The following is a 20,585-nucleotide window of genomic DNA, read 5'->3' on the forward strand; positions in this document are numbered from 1 at the left end:
CCTGCTCGCAGGCCAGGTCGCTCTCCACGCCGCACGGCTCCTCCTGTGCGCTCGTGACTCCCCTGTGCTGCCTTCCACTGCCGTGAGTTCGCCGCTGATGTACTCTCCCTGACTCTGTTCTGCTTGCTCTGTTTTGCTGCCTCTGATTGCTGATTGTATTTTTCTGCCCAGCGCCCCTTTTTCTTCTGTACCCCCACCGCTCTATGTCCCCGCTTCCCGCCGCTGCTCCCCTGCAGCCCGCCCCTTTTTCCTTCTGTGACCCGTTCCCGCCGCCCATTCGCCGCCCCGCTCCCAGCTGCTCCTCCCTCCCACTTCGCCTTATATGGAGGATGGTGCACAGAAGCGCCGCGCCGAAGCACAGCAGACGCGCGCAGCGGGCGCGCCGCTGGTGTGCCAGAGGCAAGTCCGTCTGCGCCTGGACCGCGCCCAGCGCCAAGACCCCTGGACCCCGCAACCGCTGCAACACCAGACATCTCTACGACACCAGCACCCTCCATGCTCTCAACACTGGCCGAGACCACCGCTGCTTCCAGGCCACCCCCAAACGCACCCACAGCCCCTTCTACTGCCGCAATTGCAGCTTCACCTGCGACAGAGCCACCGAACCTCCCAGGACCGGGGCCAACTACCTTCGCTGCATACTCCTCAACACCCGCTCAGCATGCAAACACGCCATTGAGCTCTGGGACCTGCTCGACACCTCCGCCCCTGACGTGGCCTTCCTGACCGAGACCTGGTGGACCGACGCCTCGGCACCCGACATCGCCATAGCCATCCCGGACAGCTACAAGATCACCCGCAGAGACCGCACCAACAGGACTGGAGGAGGAATAGCCATCGTACACAAGTCCACCCTCAAAGTCTCCTCCCACTCAGACGACACCCTTAGTATCACCGAACACCTGCACTTCCAGATCCACACTGACCCAAACACCACCCTCCGAGGAACACTCATCTACAGACCACCCGAACCCCGGCCTCAATTCAGCGACTCCATCGCCGACCTCGCCAGCACCCACGCACTCGCCTCTACGGACTACATCATCCTCGGGGACCTGAACTTCCACCTCGAGAACAGCAACGACACCAACTCCACCACCCTGATCGACAACCTCGGCCAACTCGTCACCGATCCAACACACGCCTCCGGCCACACGCTTGACCCTATCTTCTCCACAAACCCACACGTCACCTTCAACCACACCACCGAACTCCACTGGACCGATCACCGATGCGTCCAATTCACCTACAAGAAGCCAACCACACACCACTGCACCAAACAGCTCCCCCGCCGGGGCTGGAGTAAAGTCACCAAGGACCAGCTGACCACCTCCCTCGCGCAGAACCCACCCACAGACACCACGGACCCAGACACCCCCGCACGCAACCTCAGCCATTGGATCAACAACTGCGCCAATACCCACGCCCCACTCAAGATACCACCCAACAGCCACACCAGAAAGAAAGCCACCTGGTTCACTGAAGAGCTCCAGACCTCCAAACGGACGTGCCGAAAACTGGAGAAGAAATGGCTACACGAACGAACACCAGACAGCCACGCAGCCCACAAGGACGCCTCCCGCAAACATCACCACCTCATCAGACCGGCCAAAAGATCATCCCTCAAGAACCGCCTGGAAAACAACGCACACAACAGCAAAGAGCTCTTCAGCATTGTGAAGGAACTCTACAACCCCAGCGCCAACACCAACGACATCCCACCCTCCCAAGAACTGTGCGACTCACTGGCCGCCTTCTTCCACCAGAAAATCGCCGACATCCACGCCAGCTTTGACAACACGACCGCCCCCACCACACGGGACCCCACCGCCCCAGCGAACACCACCCACGGCAACCTCCTAACCTCCTGGACCAACGTCAACGACGACGAGACACGCAAGATCATGAACTCCATCCACTCCGGATCACCGTCAGACCCCTGCCCACACCACATCTTCAACAAAGCTGACACTGCCATTGCCCCCCAACTGCGGAAGATCATCTCCTCCCTGGAGACTGCCACCTTCCCGGAAAGCTGGAAACACGCCCAAATCAACGCCCTCCTGAAGAAACCCAAAGCGGATCCCAAGGACCTCAAGAACTTCCTGCCCATCTCACTGCTCCCATTCCCGGCAAAGGTCATCGAGAAAGTCATCAACGCACAGCTGACCCACTACCTCGAAGACAACAGCATCCTAGACCCATCCCAGTCCGGATTCCGAAGAAACCACAGTACCGAGATAGCCCTCATCGCAGCCACAGACGACATCAGGACTCAACTAGACAACGGCGAAACATCAGCCCTCATCCTCCTGGACCTATCAGCCGCATTCGACACAGTCTGCCACCGCACACTAAATGAACGCCTCCAAGAAGCCAGAATCCAGGGAAAAGCCCTGGACTTGATCACTTCCTTCCTCTCCGGCAGAACACAGAGCGTACGCCTCCCCCCCAATCCCCCCCACCCCCCCTCCCCCCCCTCCGCTCCAAGGCCACCAACATCATCTGCGATCATCCCTCAGGCCGACGTTGTTCAACGTCTACATGGCCCCCCTCGCACAGGTCGTCCGCCGACACCACCTCAACATCATCTCCTACGCCAATGACACCCTGCTGCTGATCCTCTCCCTCACCAAGGACCCGACCACCGCCAAAACGAACCTCCACAAGGGATTGAAAGCCGTCGCCGAATGGATGAGGAACAGCCGACTGAAGCTGAACTCAGACAAGACGGAGGTCCTCATCCTCGGACCCACACCCTCAGCCTGGGACGACTCCTGGTGGCCGACCGCGCTAGGAACAGCACTTACCCCCACCGACCACGCTCGCAACCTGGGAATCATCCTCGACTCCTCCCTCACCATGGAGAAGCAGGTCAATGCCATCTCCTCCGCCTGCTACAACACCCTCTGAATGCTCTGCAGGATCTACATGTGGGTCCCCACTGAAACAAGAAGGACTGTGACCCAGGCCCTCGTCAGCAGCAGGCTAGACTATGGCAACGCACTCTACGCAGGCATCCCGGCCAAACACCTACGACGACTACAATGCATTCAAAACGCCTCTGCCCGACCCCAGCGCCTCTAGACCCTCACGGGTAAGTAGCGCGCTTTATAAATGCATTGATTGATTGATTGATACTATCCTTTTCCCCTTGGTGCATGCTCAGCGGAGTGGGAGGTGTTTTCCTTGAAAGCTGTATTTGACATGGCTTGTGCGTAGTTGATTTATTTTAATTTTCGCCCAAAGTCTGTATCTGGTATTATCATACCTTTCTGCCTATTTCTCTTGTTGTAAAGATTTTTCATCTTTTTTGGCACACAGTTTCCACAGCCAGTATCTATAGTAGCTCCGCGTTCTGGCACGGAAAGTTTAACTGAGAAACTGATGTCAGCATGCCGGAGGGGACTTATATGGCTCCACTGACGTCACATCCGTAGTCCAGGTCATCGCAGAGCCTTGTGGTACTGCCCTCTGGCGCGCAGAGGTACTGCTGAGAAAAGTTTCTGAATGCAGTCTGACGCATGGGGAGAATTCACATGTTAAGGAATCTGCAGCTAGACTATGTCTCTACCAGATTCATTGTTATCTAAGGTAAGTAACTTGTTCAATTGGTTCTCAGGGGAGTGGACAGATCCGGCATACCAACTAGAACTCACATCTCTGGGGTTGCCCGAGTCCTGGCGATGTGCTACGACTCCTCGATCCCCAACACCATCGCAATCTCCAACACCATCCCAAGAGTGTCCCGGGCAGTCTTCCTTGCATGTCAATTCGTGCTGCTTTAGACCTATTGGAACACTAAGTGTACACTCCATATCCCCTTATGGTGCGGCACCTGGTTGAGAGTGGTGGCCACACTGGAGAGTTTCGGGAAATGGGACCTTATCGGTATAACACAATTGAGCGATATATGATCTGGGACCCATATATGTACATTTCAAGAGTTGCAGGACATGTATACCATTAACTCCACCCAGTTTTATAAATATTTACAACTTCAACATGCAGTCACCACCCATGTCCCCAGCAACATCTTCATCCCTGACTTCAGCTCCTGGAAGCTAAAGTCCTGATGGGTCCACTTGGCAAAGGAGGAGCATCTCAGATCTATCGCACTCTCATTACAAATGCACCAGACACACTAGATCACCTTAGGACTGACGTGCTGGGAGCGATGGCTGGGCCCCTTAGAAGATGACGACTGGGGAGATGCCAATATGGCCCCTCGAGTCATAACCATTTCGTCCAACTTGAGATTAATTCAAACTTACTATCTATATTGCGCCTACCTTACTCCAGCCAGACTGCACCGAGCCGGTTTCATTCCTATCACCGATTGCCCTTGCTGCGCAGAGGCCCAAGTGGACTTTTACTCCGTGGTATGGTCATGTACAGCATTACACAAGTGCTGGACACACATACTAACTGATCTCAGTGATGTATTGCGGTAGGAGGTCCTGCACACTCCTCTGGTCCTCCTTTTGGTAGTATTACAGGGCTCCGGGGGTTCTCGAGCAGACAGAGCATTCCTAGGTACAACTATTATGGTACAAAAACGGGATATAGAGGCTATGTGGTAAAAGCCCCACACCTCCTACAGCGTCACAGTGGCTCAAAGGCCTAGACTGGTGTGTGATGCAAGAGAAACCTATATATGAGGCAAGGGGTTGCCCGGCCAAATATGAATGAATATGGGGTAAATGGCTGGGTCAGGTGTGTTGTTTGGAGCGACACTGTGCTACTAGCTCCTTTCAATTGTAAATCTCTCTGAAATATTGCTGATGCTGCTTGCCTGTCGCATTCAAGTTATGAATTGTGATATGCCTCATTATATTCTGAGGAGTTGTGATACTGTTCATAAACTCAATAAAGTTGGTTATCAAAACAAAGTGCCAAAAAGAACTATACATCAGATAAAATAGTACCAGCGACCACCAAACCCCTGCTGAGTGTTCAGTGGTAATGTAATGGGGGTAGTGATTTGAAAGTAACAATTATAGACTTCGATATGTATTTTAAAGAAGTGTGTACTACTTAATTTGTTCTTAACAGAATTAGTTTAACTTTCATGTACAAAGCTCTGAACATTTGACAGTAACTCTACGTATACTATGGAATTATAGTGAGTATGTTTGTTGAGCAATAATTTCTATACTATGTCCAACTGAGCATTTTCTAATACCTAATGTGTTGGTGTCACAGTATTGATGTATGACAATTCTAATGTTGATTGTGCCATCCATGCTTTTTGTCATGTAATCAAAAATACTAAAATGGAACCCACATTTGTTTTGCAGATGAGGATTCATTAGGCTCAGACTGGAGTTCTGAGCTGGGTGTAACAAATCTGGATGAGAAATCTGAACACACTGGGTCCCTTCCTCAAACACCAGAAGATGACAAATTCTTCAAGCACAATTTTGAGACCTTATCTGATTATCTTAGTGAAGGTAATTTTGTGTTTCTGTTTAGATGAATATAGGAAGGAATAACTGTATTAATGATATAGCTCTAACACATGTATTCAGATACTCTTTCCGGTACCAAAATGGAATACGCACACCAGACAGACTAGATCAGCAGAAGAATTCAATTATTATTATTTTCTTTAGGTTTCCTACATTTTACAATTCCAACACAGATTAGAATCAATTGGTGCAAGTTAGACATAGTTTCAGATTTGTAAAATTAACTGGAATTGTTTTTGCTTCTTCTATTTAATCCTTACTTAATTCCTTTGATTGCCTCCTTAATTATTTTACAAGAGTTAGGCCACATTAGACATGATATATCATGGCTCAGTTCTGCCTACCACTTAGCTCCTGGTAGTTAGACTTGGGGAGCTGTTCATAATCTTATGCCCATCGTGGTAAATACTCATTTTAGCACTTGTAACTCATTTTTTGTTGATAGATTTCATTTTATCAAGGATCTTTATCTGAAAGCCCTGATTTTATATTTATTTCTATAATTCATTTAAAGTTAATTGGCACGAATATTTGTGGAAAAGATATCGATTGAACATGCTTTACTTAATCTCTGATGATAAACTAATATGGGGTGTAGAAAATCCCTTCCAGGTGAGTCAGACACACAACATATATAGGAGGATTTTCAAGTGGTTTATTGATTCAATTGGGTATGTGGGTGTCCATGTGAGAGCGAGAGGACCAGGTTTGTTAAAAAATGTGCTCATCTGTGTGTGTGTGTGTATATATATATATATATATATATATATATATATATATATATATATATATATATATATATATATATATATATATATATATATACACATATATATATTTCTGAAAACGTTTCCAGTAAATCATGCTACAAACCTCATGTGAAATATGATAAAACCTCTCAAAATTCTGAAAAGTGTATACCTCTAATATGGGGAAGCTTTAACTTTAGTATGTTACATTATATCACTACACTCAGAGGTACTTATTAAAAGTAATACTCTTTAACCATAAATTTAAAACTGTTCCTGCCCTACCTTGGTGACATTGCTATTATGACACAGAAAAAAGGCACCCAACTGATTTGTAGGAAAGTCTAGTTTGTACCCAGGAGAAAACACAAAGTTTTCTGTGAAACCCTCACCCACCAGGTTGCCCCTCGGTGGCATGCTTCATTATAGGGTCCTTTCCGTTCCACTGTGGAACGGGGGGTACTGCGACCTATGAGTTACGTGGGAGAACTTTTGTTGACTATGAGAGACAGAATGGTCTATGAGGGAGAAGTGGGTCAAAGGGGGAAGAGAAGATCATTAAAAATACCTGGCTAGTGGGTTATGATTATTTTATTCCGACCCCTAGTCCTTATGGTTAAAAAACAGGAGAAATATTAGTAAAAAAGGGATGGTGTTCCTATCTCCTAGTGGTCGACATGTTTTTAGCCTACCCTTATTGGCTATTCTTCAGGATCCAGCGTATTTCATTGTTTTTTCACCTATTTTAATGCTTGGTTCCACTCCTGCTGTGGTATATTCAACACAACATTCAACTTGCATGCTAATAGAAAGGTGCATACACTTATACCACCAGTCTCTTGTTCATACTATTGATTCTGTAAAAATAAGGCGAAAATTAAACTTTCCTGGTTCCAGGAACCACTAGCAAATGAACGCCCCCGGTATCCTTAGAACCCTGTACCCTCAGTGAGCACCATCAGGGTGGAGTAAAAGCTTTGCGTGACTCATAATCAATAGACTAGTAGAACATTTAGTGAGAAACCCAATCGGACTAATCTTCCCCCTTTGACCCACTCCTCCCTTATAGACCATTCTGTCTGTCATAGCCAACAAAAGTGCTCCCACGTAACTCGTAGGTTGTAGCACGCCCCGTTCCGCAGCGGAACGGGAAGGACCCTATGATGAAGCATGCCACCAAGGGGCAACCCTGGTGGGTGAGGGTTTCACAGAAATCTTTGTATTTTCTCCTGGGTACAAACTAGACTTTCCTACAAATCAGTTGTCATGATTGGTGGTTGGAGGGCGGCACCAGCTTTTATCCTCTAACTCCTTCTTTATTTATGTGTTCACTGACATTGCCATTAGTCAATTGAGATGCCAGTCATTTGTATGTGGCCAAGCTCTTAAGATATATCAACATTATAGCCTATTAAAGTGAACACAATACTTTTTTGTACAGTTCATGTTCTGAACTCGCGTATTTGAAGGTATTTTCGTACGCGGAAATGAAGATAAAGGAGGCTCGGGTAAATGAAATATTTACTTAAGATAACACAATTTGGTTAAGTGGGGAAGCCTGGATTAATCTCATATTTTCTGTTTTCGCTGCTTACAAAAAAGCCACTAAATGGGTGTTTGTGTCTCTTGTTTTCACCTCAGATATTAATGCTTTGCTTTTAACTCTTTGTGCAAGACGGGAGGACGAGGGAAGAAGGCGGAAGCCACATGAAAGCTCGGCTTATTTTGGGCTTCAGATTCTAGGAGGACCTTGAGCAGAGTCAGGCATCTGGCTCAAGGTTCCAGTGGCTTGTTACCTACAAGTCCCTGCCACTTCCTTCTTCAGTGGGTAATGTTGGCGAATTCTCCTAGACACCTCATATTAGCCTCTTCTGCTCACCTCCTTTATAAGTTTCACAAAGGCATTCTATTAAGGAGGCAAGGTTACTCATTTGATATTCCCCACTGCCAATAAACCTGTACCATGCCAAAAAAAAAATGCACCACATCTTCAGGAAACGAGGATCGACGTTAACTAAATCAGATATACGGCAGGTGCATCAATCGCAGCGGAAGGTGCAACAAAGAGAATAGATGCAGGCACTGTCTCCAACAAAGTAATTTTTCAGGCAACCCAAGGTACCCAGGGGCACTGGAGGCCAAGATAGGAGAGGAGATGGTCTGACAAGGCCTCAAAAAATTGGGGTATTGGGTAACAGAGGCCAAAGGTCGACTCTTCACAGCAGAGTATATAATTCACACGCTCTGGAGTCTGAGCTGTTTCTGAGAATCCAACAATCCGTTAGAAGACAAGCATTTACAGTGCAAAAGATCTCGTATTTGTGAGAGTTTGAGCTATTGCCATTGTAAATGACAATGCCTTTTATTTATGTTTTGAAAACCTGCAAGCGATGCGTAAACACGAACTTTGTACCCATAGTCCTTGCTTACAAGAAGCAAGGCTGGCAGTAAAAGAGGCACAGTTACTGCCAGCCTTTCTTCTAGTAAGCAATGTCTATAAGGGCAAAGTGTGTGTTTACGCACCGCTTGCAGGTTTTCATAACACATAAATAAAAGGGATTGTTATTTACAATGCCAATAGCTCAAACTCTCACAAATGCAAGACCTGTTGCATTGCAAATGCTTGTTGAGCTTTGAGACGGAGGCATCAGTAGCTGTAGGAAGGCAGGGGCCGTGACGCCCGGCTGTGGGTTTCAAAAGCAGGAGAGAGGAGGAGGCAGCTGTGCCAAAACAGTCCTCGGTCTTTAAATCCACTGCAGATGTTGCAAGATGAGAGCAAGATTTATAGCCCTCTTGACAACAGAGCTCTGTAAACCACAAGCACTGGTCTCAAGTACTCCAGCTTAAAGAAAGAAATAGTGCTCACAAGCTTTAAGTAACAACATATGTAACAGGGGCAGTCATTGAAAATGAGCAGAGCTTTTAAAGCCCATATCCTGAATACAGCATGTCTTGCAGAGACAGCGCAAGTGCTGCCTAGGCAAGACCTAAAAAAGTGGATAACGTGGATGGAGGGAAGATAATGCCATAAGAACCACTTAATTGTCAGGGGGCGCGGCACGTAATCCCGAACTATATCTGGCTCCGGTCATGCAGGTAACCCAGATGGTAAGAAGATTTGAAAACACAACTTTTATGGGGCAAAGTTCGATGTACTGTTGACCTTGTAGTCTTAGAATTACAAGTGTTTGTATTTTTTCTGGGCTGAGGGGAAGCCGTGTTGAGGTGACAAATACTTTGGGATAAGAAGTATAGGGAGTTGGCCTTAATAGAAAGGTTTATGTTCTACTTGGCACACAATCTTCTTGGCAGGCTATGGACATAATGTCCTAAAAACCAGACAAATGAGGAATGTTGATTCTCTAAAGATATCAATACTGGAGAACCACAGTGTACAGGTAAGTAACTTGTTGTATATGCCAAACACCTGGTTGAGTACTATGGAACGTGAATGGCCCTAATTATGGCAACCGAAGGGGCGGTTCTGCAATTAACTAAATGCTACACTCCAGAAGTGTTACTCCTACAAGACACTTACCTACTCTGCTTGAAATGCAGTTTTTTTGCAAAGTAGCAGTACACCTTTGCCTTCCACCCTGGCTTCACTAGGGGCTTTAATGTGGGGGGGGGGCGGGGGGGGCAGTTTTTCTGCACAAGTCCTTCCCCGCTGTCAGTCACGCTTGGGACCACCCATGGCATTTGCAGATGTTTACATTTTCGGCAGTTGCATCTTGCTTCTGCATGCATCTAGTTCATATGTCAGCAGCAGTAGCATTACTGAAAGTGTCGCATTTTTTGTAGCAAGCCATTTGAATTACTGCACCCAGACTCCTGTTGCTCTCACACGAACTGCAAAGCGCCGGCCATGGATCTACTGCTGCTTATGCCTTGGCAGCCCTTGCCCCACTGAAGCCGGTGGCTCTGATGCTTGTGCAGTTGAGTAACAAGGCATTGCAAGGTCAGTGCACAAAAAGACCTGCTGGCTTTGCCAATGCTTGTTAAACACGCACATTATTCAGTGTTCTACCTGAAATGCAGGGGGACTGGAGCTACCCATTGTCCTGTTGCTGTAAAACACTAGCACAATTTTGTTAACTTTTCTGAGTAGTTTTCCGCTGCACTGATAAGTATATGCCATCAACACACTGAAAGGGACATTGATATTTTTGTTCAAGAAACCATTGTCCAGCTGCTGTAAAACACAGTTTCACTAGCACAATTTTGTTAACTTTGCTGAGTAATTTTCCACTGCACTGATAAGTGTATGCCATCAACGCACTGAAAGGGACATTGATATTTTTGTTCAGGAAACCATTGTCCTGCGGCTGTAAAACACAGTTTCACTAGCACAATTTTGTTAACTTTTCTGAGTAATTTTCCGCTGCACTGATAAGTGTATGCCATCAACGCACTGAAAGGGACATTGATATTTTTGTTCAGGAAACCATTGTCCTGCGGCTGTAAAACACAGTTTCACTAGCACAATTTTGTTAACTTTTCTGAGTAATTTTCCGCTGCACTGATAAGTGTATGCCATCAACGCACTGAAAGGGACATTGATATTTTTGTTCAAGAAATTTGAAACAGCCCTTTAAAATTGTAATCAACAGGACAACATGCAAATTGATTTTTGTACATGTAAAACATGAGGCCTAGAAAAGGCACAGAACACCCAATCCCTAAGGATGTGACAGATTCTAGAAGCAGAACATTCCACATGATGCTTGATATTACTTGGCTGCATACTCGTGCATAGCTTAAACTAGGTACAACTCTCAAACCCTATGTGTCTCAATAAACGTTGGCCAAAGCAAGCTAGACCGTAATTAACTAGTCCTTCGCTTTAAGAAGCATTTTATGGCACTATGCTCACTATGGATTGGATCAAGACCTCACTGTTCGCATATGTAAGTAGCAGAGAGTGAGTGGTCTGTGCTTGCCAAAGCCAGCATGCAGTTTCTTCAATGAAACTATGTATGCCTGTTGAAGTGGCAACACTAATTGAAGGTATTCCCATTGCACACACATGTTGAAGCAACAGAAGGTTGGCTTGATTGTAGATCTGAGGGTGGAAAGAAGATGAGAGAGCCATCTTACATTATAAGCAGTTCCATGATACAAACCGTTGTTCTACCAATAGCTGCATTGTGCCCCCCACAGAAATAGACTCCAATGGACCCAGATTGGAAACTGTGCTTCTCTGCTTTGAGGGGTGAAGTTTAATTTTCTCTCGGAGACTAACACTTTAGCTTCATTTTTGTCAGGATTTAACTTCTGTCTGGCATTATCAGAATGGTAGGTCAGTTGTAAATTACGACATAAGACGTGAATGTCTTACACCAGATAAGTTCATGCCTCACCATCTGATGGTCTCCCATGGATGCCTAATGTCTAGATTCCATAGCAGGGGTGATAGTGGAAAGTTTGCATTGCCTCTTCTCAGTGGTGTTCTCACATACTTTATAACCTTGCAGGTATAATTGTTGTTGCAGTGCTTGTAAATCAGTGAGATGTTGAATCTCTATGCACCCTCAAAGCTACACTTATTGCATGTCACCATGCTGATGTGTCTGCTGCTTCTAGATACCCCAGCCTGCAACTCTGCACAACTGGCAGCACTGCTTCTGTGAAACACCCACAGGTATACACCGTGGTACAGCACAGCAGTGTATCACTGTTTCCACATCCTTAGTGCTTTGCAATCAGTGATATGCTGCATGATGGTGTACAGCTTAAGTGTCTCCTGGCAGTACAGTATTGCTGCAGGATGATGGTGCCTCCACCTGCCACATATGAGAATTGCTGCTTCGTAATGAAGCAGAAAGAAGAGGACGTGATGAAACAAATAAGCGTGTGCATAATCATGCATCAGGCAGGGCATCACTGTTCCTGTAGCTTCAGTGTTTAAGAAGTGGTGACGTTGCATGACATTGTATAGTCCAAGTCGCTCTCAGGAGTATATTGCACACATTTTGCAGCCCTCCATGGCACAACGTCACCCTATTGCAGGATGATAGTGTCAACTGCTATTAGATCCTGTGGCCTACCAACTTACAGTGCTGATACTGCTGCATCACAGGAGAGCAGGAGGATGGGGGCATGTTGAATTACCCATTGGTGCACACCATAATTCATCATAGCACAGCATCCTTCTTCCATTAGCCACACTGCTCTGGAAGCGGTAAATTTCTGCTGATGGTGTTCCCAGCCTTTGCCTGATCCAGTGGCATATCACTCTGTACTGCTGGTATCGTAGGCGAGAAAGAGGGCATGCTAAAACTCCTATTGCTGTACTCATACAACAATAATGCAAAATAATCCTTCATTTATTGCATCCATTTATAAGGAGGTGGAATGATGCACCAAGCAGCCAGTAGTGTGAGGTGAAAGATATATACTGCTCTGGACTTATCAAAGAAGTGATTGCCAAAGTATTAAAGAAACTTAAGGTGATGGGATGAATACTATAAGTCTAACCACTGGCAATAACTCGGGGTAGCAGTCCAACCCATTGTTCTTTTGCATATGATCCCACCTCAGTGCGGACCCAGCCTTATCGAAGACAGTCTTGACCCTGCTCCAATAGTAACAGTAAAGCCCGAACTGCCAGAACAGGTCCTCCATAAACTGAAACAAAAGCAACCACAGACCAGTTTTGCCATGACTGGGGCTCTTCAGTTCGGTGTAGCTTCGTACAGCGTTCCAAGCGTTTGCCAGTGGCGGATTAATTGAAGCATTCTATACATCACATTGTTGTTGTTGCAGTTGATGCCCTAAGCACTACGGGTGTGCCCAGACTAAGAGGTACCGAGTTTTTACATTTTTCAAACACTCACCCCAAGACACAGATCTGGGTTTAATCCATCATCATTTTTCTCGCCGCGTCACCCCAGTTTGGACACAGCCAAATGCAAATCAGCCTTGACCCTGCTCCCCATGGTATCAGTCCAGCCCAAACTGCCAAGCCTGGTCCTCCCTTGACCGGAAACAAGCATCCTGGAACTGGTTTCAGGGTATCACGCCTCATCAGTCAAATTAGCTTGAATCCAGTGGCGCAGCAAGCAAGGACCCCACGTCTGGGCATAACCTTAGCCATTTAGGGCACGCATAGCAACATCACAAAATAAAATGATGCACAGTGTGTTGAAACTTTTCCAACACTCACACCCAGTCATAGATCTGGGTTTAATCCATCGTTATTTTGCTTGCCATGTTACTCCAGTTTGGACCCAGACATATGCAAATCAGTCTTGACCCTGCTCCCCATGGTAACAGTCCAGCCCGACTGTCTAGCCAGGTCCTACTTGGACTGGAAACAAGCATCCTGGGACTGGTTTCGGGGTATTACCCCATATCAGCCAGATTAGCTTGAATCCAGTGGTGCAGCAAGCAAGGGACCCACTTCTGGCCATATGCAAATCTGTCTTGACCCTTGGCTGGGTCTAAACTGAGGTGGCGTGGTGAGCAAAAGAACAATTGGATTTAACCTAGATCTCTTGACTGGGGGTGAATGTTTGATTTGTTCTGCATTCCGTCCATCATTTGTGTCTCTCTTGCTTTCTTGCCCTAAGTGCGCCGGTTATGCCCAGACGTGTGTCCTGGGCTCACTGTGCTACTGGATTAAGGCTGGCCTGGCTGATGAGGGGTGATACCCCGAAGCTGCTTGTTTCTGGTCCAGGGAGGACCTGGCTTGGCTTTTCAGGCTGGACTGTTCCCATGAGGAGCAGGGTGAAGACTGATTTGCATACGGTGTGTCTAAACAGGGGTGGCATGGCGAGCAAAAGAACAATGGATTTAATCCAGATCTCTTGACTGATGGGGAATGTTTGGTTTGTTCTGCATTCCGTTCATCATTTTTTGTGTCTTTTGCTCATGCTCACTGTGCCATAGGACTCTAGTTACACCCCACTGACGAGCCTTATGTAGGGCCAAACCAATTTGGGGTTACTTGTGTTCCCTTCTGGAGGGGACCTCACTTGGCAGTTCAGAATGGACTGTTTCCATGAGGAGAGCAGGGTTGGCACTGATTTGCATAAGGTGAACCTTTGTGTAGTGTGGCATGGTTGGTGAAAAACAGTGGACTGGAATGCGGCCCAGAATGATTGCCAGTGAATGAGCTTAATAAAACATTCCATCCATCACCTTGTTGTTGCTGCCAGAGTATTAAAAAGCAATGACTGAAGATTGTTGACCTATATCAACGGGTACCTAACAAGCACTGGCCAGCCAAAAGTCTGGCTTGAAATTTGTGTATGTAAAATTGCATACGAGTTATTATTAATCGAAGGTGACAACATAGAAATAATAAATACATCAAGGATAACAGTCTTCTAGCTGACTACTTACCAATTCAGGCTTCAGTGAAATTATAAGCACAAAATCACCAATACTAAAAGCCCTAAATGACGTTTTTTTAATAGTAGATGAAGGAAACTCTTTTCTTAATGTTATAGTACACAGGAATGGGTTTCAGAAGTCGAGTAACAAATTGGTTCATGTTATTGATTGCTGCTCAGAAACACATAATAAATCTTGGCTTGCACGCATATGAATCATCTCACATAGTATGCAGTGTCCCTCAAGGTTATATTCTTTCACTCACACATTTTAACCTATATATGAAGCCACTTGGCTTATCCCTGGAAAATTCGAAATTAACATCTTCATGCAGATGCTACTCGAATAGATGTAGGATATAATCAAATACTACGGTCCTACCTCATAAAAATGCAACAATCGATGTCTGAAAATGTAGTTATGTTAAACCGTTAAAAGACTGAGTTCTTCCTAGTATCTCCAAAACACCATAGCAGATTCGACCCAGCTTTACTGCTTGAAATCAAACTTGAAGGTTTCTCTCCAAACTTGAAGTTGACTCAGTAGGTATCATCCTAGACAACAGCTATCCCCATATGCTCATTTTAACAAAATCAAAATGAGCAAATAACTTCCTCCACTCACTGAGGAAAATAAAAATGTACCTTGCACAAAAGCTGAAATCAGCCTCTCATACAAATTGTAATCTGCCTCCAGATTCTGGCAACGCACTGCTAATAACAATATTGCACTCCGAAGCTACATTGGTAGCAACAAAGTGAAAATTCCAATGCATCACACCCATAGGAAAAGGCCTTATTTGGTTGCCATAAGAGAAATGATAAAGAATGCTGCCTCACCTTCAGGCCATTTATCTGAAGAACGCTCAGTATCTATCAAAATGGTTGACTCACTCCAGAGGATTATGAAGTTCATGGAGCAAGGACTCTCTCCTCTTTGTGACACCAAAATTGAAAACTAACTTAGCCTTGAAAATAGTTTGAGACATGGCCCCCATGCTGTGGACCTGTCTTTGCAAAATTCTGAGGAATGAGATCAGCCTCTTCTCTTTCTCAAAATTCACTTGTTAAGCCTACAGCTCAGTTAAACTCCAGAATCTATTGAATTGGCTAGAAGAAGAAATGTACTCATCAGAAAGGGACAACAATCGCCTGAGTGTTTCCCTTCCTTCCTCAGTATTATATTGTCATAGTTAAACTTGATTTGATGTGGTAGGTACTTTTGTTCTAGGTAAAGGACACTAACACCACTTGGTGAAGTTGGTGCTGTGTGACTTTTTAAGAAATGCAACATATAGAATGATGCATATTTACCTTGTTCGAAACTAAGCGTGGCATGTGGTGTTTGATGATATTTGTAATGCAGCAAATATGGAAAGCGGCAGAGGTACATATCAATTCGTTATTAGGTAAAGCTGACTAGTTAAAATGCATAAACTACATTTTATTTTATTTTTAAAACAAATTGTATTTGTTTTTTGTATCAACTTCACTTAATGCCAGATACCGGCAAAATATAACCTAAGCGCAGTAGGCTGCATCGGTATTCAGATGACATGCAACATATTTACCATCAAAAACCAGAGTATGGTGTTTCCTCAAACCACTATTACCAAGCAGTCAAATGGCCTAGGTCGCTCTACTCTTCCCATTCATACAACTCTCCCTGGCTCCGCCCCTCCCACCCATCTCCCACCTTCGTCTCTAAGATGCTCTCTCGCACAGAATCAGAAAAGATTCTAGGATATGGCCGATGGGTCCTTGTAGTGGCCCAGTTGCTCTCAGTCGCTCCTTCCATCAGACTCTGGGCAAGTCCTAATTCGGGAACAGCTCTGTGGTGCATGGAGGAGACGGCCATCAGTGTAATACATTCCACTTCCCTCGTCTCATCCATGCGCTCAGGTGAACAAGGAGGGGACACTCCCGGTGGATTGTCATTCAATTGTGGGTCAGGGTTTTTCAAGCTATCTACCAGGGCCTGCCTTGCTCGAGCTCGATCAGTCCAGTGCCTCTACAGGCTTCTCTCACCAGTACTGCACTTTCATAGCTGGCCCATTTTTCAAGTTCCTTCTGTCTGAGAACGCGGGGTCCCCCTGGGGATTTCCAATGTCTCGTTATTTCCCTTTTTGCTAATATAAATGCTAAATTATGTAATTTACTGGTCACTTGGGTTTTGGAAGAGTGGGGGAACCAGCTCAATATGCAATGTCCCAGGGAGCAGGGGACTTCCTTTTCTGTGACCCCCGCAATCTTTGCCATCGCCCCCTCCCAGTAGGAACTCAGCTGAGGGCAGTTCCATAAGATATGAATGAGGCCTGCATCAATAGACCCACCTCTGGGGCAAGCAGCATCTGTAGAATTAAAATATTTATTAATGCGGTCATGTGTGAGGTATGCCCTGTGTCAGATAAACATGTTGATTAGTTTGAATCTGGCATTCCTGGAGACCTTGGGTATTTGTTATGTATATCTTCCTCATTCTGTTTGAATACTCTCCAGACTTTATGTTCCATGGAACATGGAATGTGAAGCCTGTCGGTGGCTGAGAGTCAGTTACCAATGGGATAGCTGGCTGACAAGTTGTGTTTCTGTACCTGCCTGTCATTGTATGGAATAAAGCTACTTTGAAGAGAAATCCTTATGTGTCCTTCTTAACAAATGGCGATGAGTAGGATCTTTAAGGACCTGTGAAGGAGTAAGGGAGGATACCATCGATAGAAAAATACTGACAGGCAGAGTTGACGCGACAGCAGAGTGACACATACTCTGTAGGAGCTCATTTGCATTTGAGCGCTAAAGAAACGACTCAGCATTTTCGGTGAGCAGCACAGCTATTTTTTAACCCTAAAACCATACTTTGCGCTTTACCGGTCAACCTTGGAACTCTTCCGAGTTCAAACAGTAGTTGCCCAACAACGCGCCTTGGTGTTTACGGCCGTGACCTGCTTCTCACCCACTGCTCGTCATTGTTTCAGGATTCTGTTTGCGCGTCAGACGTCCTTGGAAACGGGATGTGGTGCGTTACGACATCCCGCACACCGGCCATTTGGATTGGGATGGCCGAAATAGATTTTTTTTTTTTTAAACGAAGTTGTACGTCAAGGATCTCCTTTACAAAGAAAAAGGAATTTATACGTCAAGTATTCCCACAATTCCACAATTGGATTTCAGTTGCAACCTACTTCTCCAAGGTATTTTGACACTTTCTTTGTTAGGAATCTCATTTCCCTCGGCACAAGTTCATTGTGGTAAAGAATGGACAGTGTTTACTTCTGATTGCACTGAACAATTCCACTTCATATTGTTTTTTGATAATACTAGGAAATCCTTTCAGCAACCATGAGCCAGCAAACGTTTACGTTAAGCCCTCCACAAGCATTTTGGCTGGGTGGATCGGAACCTGTTCTTAAATGGACAGAATGCAAAGAATATTTTTTAAATTATATTGAAACTGTAGACTCTGATGGCAAAATGTTGGCTCAGAACAAGAAACGTATTCTATTACGTTCTTTAGGCCCCCAAGGACTTAAGACATTCAATCAAATGAACAAACCTGTGGTTGGTAGTGGTGATAGTAATACTTTATCGCTTGCTAATCTAGATAAGTATTTTGCCCCCAAAGTGTGCATAGGCATCACTCGCTACAAATCTTTTCAAAGAAAACAGCTTAAAGCAGAATCTATAGCTGATTATGTGAGTTAAAGAAATTGGCTACAGATTGTGCATTTGGTGGGCTATTGGAAGATTTAGTTTGTGACCAGGTGGTTATGCATGCGTATAATCCTGCTATTCAGGAACGTCTTTGAATGAATGGTGAGGCCTGTTTGGACGATATTCTTGCCATTGTCCACAAAGCTGAAACATCTAGTAGATGTGCTAGTGGCTTGAAAGCAGAGGCGGTGGTAAGTGATACTATAGTGAAAATAAGAGCAAGCACCAAATGAAATTAGCAGTAAGCAAAAGTCTGAAGGATGGAGTAACTACAGATCTAACAGGGAACCACCTAAATGTTATAGATGCGGAAGTGTTGAGCATTTAGCTTTTGCTAAATCTTGTCCTGCAAGGAAAGTTAAATGCAGTTCTTGCGGTATTTATGGGCACTACACTAAGGTATGCAGAAGAAGATCTAATCTGTGAAATGTGTTTAAGAAGATTTAGATTCTGACCGTGAGTTGAGCAGTAATGATGTGCATGTTTCAGAATGTATATCTGTAGTGAAAAAGAAGTTACTTCTGATGGATACATCTGCCAGTGGATTCCTCACCTTGTGAATAACCCCTGCGCCAGCATTCCACTGAACTTTTTTCCCCAGCTCTCTACGCCGACGTGGACGACGTCATAATGCATCGGCTCCGATCGCGACTCCGTATGACGTCACTGGAGCCATAAGAGAGCCACGTCGGCGTGATGACGTCAGTTCCCTTTTTTCCACGCCGTCGACGCGCAACAGTTTTCCAGCACTCTCCTGCTACTTTGTAGTCGTGTAGTGTGTTACTGTTGAAAAAAAAATTGCCATGTCTTGTAGGGAATGTGGGGGCCACATCTCGATGACAGACCCCCATGAACATTGTTTGTGGTGCCTTTCTTCTGACTACGACGCGGAGGATTGTTCCAGCTGCAGAAGGATGAATCCCAAGGCCTTGAAGGAAAGGGAGGCGAAGCTCTTCATGGCCAAGGCTAAGAAGGAGAAGAGAGGTAGGAAGAAGGAGAGATCGAGACCGGAGTCGTCGACTTCGCATTTTTCGAAGTCGAAGAAACACCAAAAGAAAAGGAAGCATTCCTCTCGGCGCCGGTCTTCGAAGAGCAAGGCGTCGAGATCGACTTCGCCTCGACGTCGAAGTAAGGATGTGTCTCCTTCTCCACCTAAGTCTCCAGAGAGGAGATCTCCTTCGCCGAAGCGGACTCCGGCGCGGTCCCCGGCGCTGTCCCCGGCGCAGTACCCGGTTCCAGTGGAGTCTTCGGCTTCTGAGGCCGAGCAAGAACAGGAAAAAGAGCCTTCTCCAGAGCCGGATGATCCTGCGGCGCCTGTTGAGGACACTACGGCTCCAGTACCAGGTACTCCTCAACCGGATCCGGGATTAATCCCTTATCCGCAGTTCCCGACTCCGGGTGCGGATTCGACGCATTTTTTAAATGCTATGTATGGGATTTTCCTACGGGCTGCCTTCCCATCCGGCGCACCTACTGGTCCCGTGTTTCCTATGGCATACACTCTGGGAGTGCCGCAGCATTATGCTCAGGCCCCGTTTATGCCCTTTCTGCCGATGGAGCCTTCGTAGCAGTTTCCGGCGCTGTCTGGGGATCCATCTCGGCTTCGATTGGATCGACCTTCTTCGGAGCCTTCCTCGATGCCGTTGCCGACTCCCTCGGCTCCGCGTCCGGCGCCGTCGACACCAACTCCAGCGCCGCCGACTCTGACACCTCCGGCTCCACGTTCGGTTCCACCGACCCCGCGTACGGTGCCGCCGGCGCCGGTTCCTCGGATCCGCTCAAGGAGAGAGGCCCTGAGAGTCTTGGAAGAGGAGTGTTATAGGGAAGAGATGGAAGAAGGTGAGGTGGATACTTCTTCTGATGACTTTGAGGGGATTCAAGAGGCTAGCGGTCTCGATACAACTCCGCAGTGGGAGCATTCTTCCACTAGATCCTCTCCACCGCAGGAACTGGCTCCTTACCATCTTGTAATAAAGAAGGCCGCAGAGTTGCTGGACTTGCAGTTGCCCTCTGCTGAGTATAAACCTAACCTTCTGACGGAGGTGTTACATTCGCCTACCTCGACCAGTGAGCCTTTGCTGCCTTTTAATGAGGCTATTTTGGAGCCAGTTATGGACGTCTGGCGTAAGCCACTCTTCGCCGGCAGTCTCCAGGCAGGTAGCAAGAAGATATAGGGTGGCTCCTGGGGATCCAGGTTTTCTTTCTTCCCACCCTTCTCCAGAAAGTCTGGTGGTACAGGCGTCATTGTCATGCTCGAAGTATGCTTCAGGAGCTTTTCCTCAGACTCCTGCGGATAGGGAGTCTAAGAAGTCGGATCA

At 46.2% G+C, this 20,585-nt stretch overlaps 1 protein-coding gene across 1 annotated transcript in view; it reads left to right on the plus strand.

The window, feature by feature from the left end:
• The window catches only part of WDR62 (WD repeat domain 62), a 699,214-nt gene that overhangs the window by 490,289 nt on the left and 188,340 nt on the right, over positions 1–20,585 (plus strand). The window contains exon 25 of the mRNA XM_085625650.1: positions 5,301–5,453. Within this exon, the coding sequence (XP_085481776.1) occupies positions 5,301–5,453 (153 nt within the window). The remainder of the gene's footprint in view (positions 1–5,300; positions 5,454–20,585) is intronic.

This window comes from Triturus cristatus, chromosome 9 (assembly GCF_964204655.1).
Source record: "Triturus cristatus chromosome 9, aTriCri1.1, whole genome shotgun sequence".
NCBI classification, from domain to species: Eukaryota; Metazoa; Chordata; class Amphibia; order Caudata; family Salamandridae; genus Triturus; species Triturus cristatus.